The sequence below is a fragment of the Oncorhynchus masou genome, unplaced genomic scaffold (assembly GCF_036934945.1).
Source record: "Oncorhynchus masou masou isolate Uvic2021 unplaced genomic scaffold, UVic_Omas_1.1 unplaced_scaffold_8831, whole genome shotgun sequence".
NCBI classification, from domain to species: Eukaryota; Metazoa; Chordata; class Actinopteri; order Salmoniformes; family Salmonidae; genus Oncorhynchus; species Oncorhynchus masou.
This window is the reverse complement of record NW_027015297.1, coordinates 1-6,264: the sequence shown is the minus strand read 5'-3', so window position 1 is coordinate 6,264 and position 6,264 is coordinate 1. Positions and strand designations below refer to the sequence as shown.

The 6,264-nt window shown below is 47.9% G+C and overlaps 1 protein-coding gene across 1 annotated transcript; it reads right to left on the bottom strand.

Moving 5' to 3' along the window:
• Window positions 1–332: 332 nt before the first annotated feature.
• On the bottom strand, window positions 333–2,098 carry LOC135537998 (DNA helicase B-like; the record flags this gene model as incomplete). Its single annotated transcript, XM_064963998.1, has 5 exons — window positions 2,082–2,098; window positions 1,689–1,974; window positions 1,423–1,581; window positions 886–1,095; window positions 333–839 (listed from the first exon to the last, which is right to left on the bottom strand). Coding segments are annotated over exons 1-5 (1,179 nt in total), but the record flags the coding sequence as incomplete, so codon positions are not given.
• Between the last annotated feature and the right edge of the window lie 4,166 nt (window positions 2,099–6,264).

Below are 6,264 nucleotides of genomic sequence, written 5' to 3'. Positions count from 1 at the left end.
CAATAACCCCTCCTCCTCCTCCACCACTTCTACTACAATAACCCCTCCTCCTCCTCCTCCACTTCTACTACAATAACCCCTCCTCCTCCTCAACCACTTCTACTACAATAACCCCTCCTCCTCCTCAACCACTTCTACTACAATAACCCCTCCTCACCTCAACCACTTCTACAATAACCCCTCCTCACCTCAACCACTTCTACTACGATAACCCCTCCTCCTCCACAAATAGTTCAGACGTGCCCGAGTCATGTGAGAAAATGTACTGCTTCCACCACAAAAAAAACAACTGAAAATCTTCCTGACGAGACGCCAAGTCCTCTTTCTCTCACCTTGATCTGTTTATGAGGAGTCCCATTCTGTTTCTCACTGTCAGGACCGAGCGTCCTCTTGGGAGGGGTGCTCTCAACCCCAGAACGAGCAGCTAAATGTGAAGCCTTCCCCATGTGTCCATCCTCTACAGCGCTGCTGCTAGCCTCCATCTTGATCCCTTCCTCCTCCTCCTCCTCCTCACACGACCCGGGCTGCTCCTGAGAGGGGTCCTCAGAGCTGCTGTTCATAGGCGACCAGGTATATGCCTGACTGAAAGTGATGTCGTCCATTAGAGAGGTGTCTGAGGCATCTGCCTGAGGGAGCTGTTGGAGGCTCATTTCTCCACAGCCCCTGCAGGGACCGAAGTAGAGTGGGACTGGACACGACATGGAAGTGGGACTGCTCGGCTGGGCGTAGAGAAGAGTCTGGGTGCTGCTATAGGGGTTTTGTAGGGGGTCCTTAGAGACCAGCTCGGTGTCTGTGAGGCCAGAGGAGTGGTCTGTGTAGGCCCGAAGCCTGGGGCTGCCCTGCGAGGTGTACCCGGAGGGGTTGGTTCTGGTCTGTTGGTCGTGCCCCCCAGGCTGGACCAGCAGCTCTTTGACCAGGGGTTCCCAGCCGGGTGTTACGCGGGATGATGCGTCTCCTAATGGCCGAGGCCATGCCCTCCTGCTTGGCTATGACATATACACGCTTCTGTCCCCGTGTCACAGCCGTGTACACGTGCTTCCACGTCTGGACGCTGCCGTTTCCCAGCACGTACACAATGGTCTCGGTCTCCGACCCCTGGCGCACAGAGAAGGAAGGTACAGTACAACTGAAGAATTCCATCAGAGAAAATGTCTAACGGGTTAGAATCTACTGAATTGCTTAGTTTAAATCATTCTCTCGTCGGTTTATGAATGGAGACAGAGAGAACACACACACACACACGCGCACTCCCCCACACGCACTCCCCCACACACACACGCACTCCCCCACACACACACGCGCTCCCCCACACACACACGCGCTCCCCCACACACACACACGCGCACTCCCACACACACACACACTCCCACACACACACACTCCCACACACACACACTCCCACACACACACACTCCCACACACCTGGAAGGTGTGTATGGTCCTAGCCCAGGCGTGTTGCAGTTTACATTCTCTCTGCAGCTCCCTGAAGGAAACACACAGCGTCCGTCCGTCACCATCATCCAGAGTCAAGTACCTCTGCTTCCTGTTCCGCTGTGAGCCCGCCTCCTCCTCTGTCACGTCCTGTCATAGGAGGAGACACAACCAAAGAGCACGGCTCAGCCAATTAGAATTGAGCAGCTTACAGAATAGCCTAAAGACACGTGAGAAATGAGAGGACCAATAGTTACATGTTTAATAAAGAATATCTCTCCGTTACAAAGACGCTCTTTATTCTTCTCTTTGCTTTTCATTTTGTCACCACTTCCGTCTCTCTGTGTGGCCCCGTTCCCTCTCCGTCTCTCCCCTCCGTCCAGACCAGGAAGTCTCTGCTTGGTCCTGGCCCGGTCAGATACATAGCTGCTCTCCAGGTCCTCTGCTTCAGGAGACACTTCCTTGTTCCTGTCTGTGACGTAGCCGTTCTTTGTACAGCAGACTTTATCTCTCGGCTGGAAAGCTAGTTTGTTCTTGTTGTTTCTGAGGTAAAAGATCGACACATCAAAACCCAAAATATTTATCTATCGACAGAGAAGGAGGCCACCTGGGATTTCTAACAGAAACAAACGAGGACGAGGAGACGAGGCCTCCTCACATTGCACATTCTTCCTTTTTACAACTGGTACAACAGCTCTATCTGGTGGTCCACTCATGACACAGCAGTAAAACCAATATCTTCTAACACCCACCCCCATTCACAGTGGCAGAAACAGCGTCTCTCCCTACAGCATCACTTCCTACAGCAATAGAAACAGCATCTCTTCCTACAGCAGTAGAAACAGCATCTCTTCCTACAGCAGTAGAAACAGCATCTCTTCCTACAGCAATAGAAACAGCATCACTTCCTACAGCAGTAGTAACAGCATCACTTCCTACAGCAGTAGAAACAGCATCACTTCCTACAGCAATAGAAACAGCATCACTTCCTACAGCAGTAGAAACAGCATCTCTTCCTACAGCAGTAGAGACAGCATCTCTTCCTACAGCAGTAGAACCAGCATCTCGTCCTACAGCAGTAGAAACAGCATCTCGTCCTACAGCAGTAGAAACAGCATCTCGTCCTACAGCAGTAGAAACAGCATCTCGTCCTACAGAAGTAGAGACAGCATCTCTTCCTACAGCAGTAGAAACAGCATCTCGTCCTACAGCAGTAGAAACAGCATCTCGTCCTACAGAAGTAGAGACAGCATCTCTTCCTACAGCAGTAGAAACAGCATCACTGCCTACAGCAGTAGAAACAGCATCTCGTCCTACAGCAGTAGAAACAGCATCTCGTCCTACAGCAGTAGAAACAGCATCTCGTCCTACAGAAGTAGAGACAGCATCTCTTCCTACAGCAGTAGAAACAGCATCACTGCCTACAGCAGTAGAAACAGCATCTCGTCCTACAGCAGTAGAAACAGCATCTCGTCCTACAGCAGTAGAAACAGCATCTCGTCCTACAGCAGTAGAAACAGCATCTCGTCCTACAGCAGTAGAAACAGCATCTCGTCCTACAGCAGTAGAAACAGCATCTCGTCCTACAGCAGTAGAGACAGCATCTCGTCCTACAGAAGTAGAGACAGCATCTCTTCCTACAGCAGTAGAAACAGCATCTTGTCCTACAGCAGTAGAAACAGCATCTCGTCCTACAGCAGTAGAAACAGCATCTCGTCCTACAGCAGTAGAAACAGCATCACTTCCTATAGCAGTAGAAACAGCATCTCGTCCTACAGCAGTAGAAACAGCATCTTGTCCTACAGCAGTAGAAACAGCATCTTGTCCTACAGCAGTAGAAACAGCATCTCTTCCTACAGCAGTAGAAACAGCATTACTTCCTACAGCAGTAGAGACAGCATCACTTCCTACAGCAGTAGAGACAGCATCACTTCCTACAGCAGTAGAGACAGCATCACTTCCTACAGCAGTAGAGACAGCATCACTTCCTACAGCAGTAGAAACAGCATCACTTCCTACAGCAGTAGAAACAGCATCACTTCCTACAGCAGTAGAAACAGCATCACTTCCTACAGCAGTAGAAACAGCATCTTTCCTATAGCAGTAGTAACAGCATCACATCCTATAGCAGTACAGTAACTTACTTGGTGCGGTGGTTGCAGTAATGTTTGCAGCAAAGCTCATTGATCAAGGCACACTCCTTCCTGAAAAACAAACATCTACAGTTCAGATACAGGTCTTAATAGAGAACCCTCTACTGTCCCTATAGTATAGAGAACCTCTCTACTGTCCCTGTAGTATAGAGAACCCTCTGATTGTCCCTGTAGTATAGAGAACCTCTACTGTCCCTGTAGTATGTGAGAACCCTCTACTGTCCCTGTAGTATAGAGAACCCTCACTGTCCCTGTAGTATAGAGAACCTCTACTGTCCCTGTAGTATAGAGAACCCCCTCTACTGTCCCTGTAGTATAGAGAACCCCTCTACTGTCCCTGTAGTATAGAGAACCCTCTACTGTCCCTGTAGTATAGAGAACCCTCACTGTCCCTGTAATATAGAGAACCCTCTACTGTCCCTGTAGTATAGAGAACCCCTCTACTGTCCCTGTAGTATAGAGAACCCCTCTACTGTCCCTGTAGTATAGAGAACCCCTCTACTGTCCCTGTAGTATAGAGAACCCCTCTACTGTCCCTATAGTATAGAGAACCCCTCTACTGTCCCTGTAGTATAGAGAACCCCTCTACTGTCCCTGTAGTATAGAGAACCCCTCTACTGTCCCTGTAGTATCAATGGTATAGAGAACCCCTCTACTGTCCCTATAGTATAGAGAACCCCTCTACTGTCCTATAGTATAGAGAACCCCTCTACTGTCCCTGTAGTATAGAGAACCTCTCTACTGTCCCTATAGTGTCAATGGTATAGAGATCCCCTCTACTGTCTTGTAGTATCAATGGTATAGAGAACCCCTCTACTGTCCCTATAGTATAGAGAACCCCTCTACTGTCCTGTAGTATCAATGGTATAGAGAACCCCTCTACTGTCCCTATAGTATAGAGAACCCCTCTACTGTCCCTGTAGTATAGAGAACCCCTCTACTGTCCCTGTAGTATAGAAAACCCCTCTACTGTCCCTGTAGTATAGAAAACCCCTCTACTGTCCCTGTAGTATAGAAAACCCCCTCTACTGTCCCTGTAGTATAGAAAACCCCCTACTGTCCCTGTAGTGTAGAGAACCCTCTACTGTCCCCATAGTATAGAGAACCCCTCTACTGTCCCTATAGTATAGAGAACCTCTACTGTCCTATAGTATAGAGAACCCCTCTACTGTCCCTGTAGTATAGAGAACCTCTCTACTGTCCCTATGTAAAGTCAATGGTATAGAGATCCCCTCTACTGTCTTGTAGTATCAATGGTATAGAGAACCCTCTACTGTCCCTATAGTATAGAGAACCCTCTACTGTCCTGTAGTATCAATGGTATAGAGAACCCCTCTACTGTCCCTATAGTATAGAGAACCCCTCTACTGTCCCTATAGTATAGAGAACCCCTCTACTGTCCCTGTAGTATAGAGAACCCCTCTACTGTCCCTGTAGTATAGAAAACCCCTCTACTGTCCCTGTAGTATAGAAAACCCCTCTACTGTCGCTGTAGTATAGAGAACCCCTCTACTGTCCCTATAGTATAGAGAACCCCTCTACTGTCCCTATAGTATAGAGAACCCTTCTACTGTCCCTATAGTATCAACGGTGTAGAGAACCCCTCTACTGTCCCTATAGTAGAGAACCCTCACTGTCCTATAGTATAGAGAACCCTCTACTGTCCCTATAGTATAGAGAACCCTCTACTGTCCCTATAGTATAGAGAACCCTTCTACTGTCCCTATAGTATCAACGGTGTAGAGAACCCCTCTACTGTCCTATAGTATAGAGGACCCCTCTACTGTCCTATAGTATAGAGAACCCCTCTACTGTCCCTATAGTATCAACGGTGTAGAGAACCCCTCTACTGTCCCTATAGTATAGAGAACCCCTCTACTGTCCCTATAGTATAGAGAACCCTTCTACTGTCCCTATAGTATCAACGGTGTAGAGAACCCATCTTCTGTCCCTATAGTATAGAGAACCCCTCTACTGTCCTATAGTATAGAGAACCCTCTACTGTCCCTATAGTATAGAGAACCCTCTACTGTCCCTATAGTATAGAGAACCCTCTACTGTCCTATAGTATAGAGAACCCTCTACTGTCCCTATAGTATCAACGGTGAGAAACCCTCATTGTCCCTTTAGTATAGAGAACCCCTCTACTGTCCCTATAGTATAGAGAACCCCTCTACTGTCCCTGTAGTATAGAGAACCCTCTACTGTCCCTATAGTATAGAGAACCCCTCTACTGTCCCTATAGTATAGAGAACCCTTCTACTGTCCCTATAGTATAGAGAACCTCTCTACTGTCCCTATAGTATAGAGAACCCTCTACTGTCCCTATAGTATAGAGAACCCTCTACTGTCCCTATAGTATCAACGGTAGATCCCCTCTACTGTCCCTAGTATAGAGAACCCTCTACCAACCCTATAGTATAGAGAACCCTTCACTGTCCCTATAGTATCAACGGCATAGAGATCCCTCTACTGTCCCTATAGTATAGAGAACCCCCTCTACTGTCCCTATAGTATAGAGAACCCTCTACTGTCCCTATAGTATCAACGGTATAGAGATCCCCCACGGTCCCTATAGTATCAACGGTGAGAACTCCTACATGTCTGATCACTCTACTGTCCCTATAGTATAGAGAACCCCTCTTACTGTCCTATAGTATAGAGAACCTCTACTATGTCT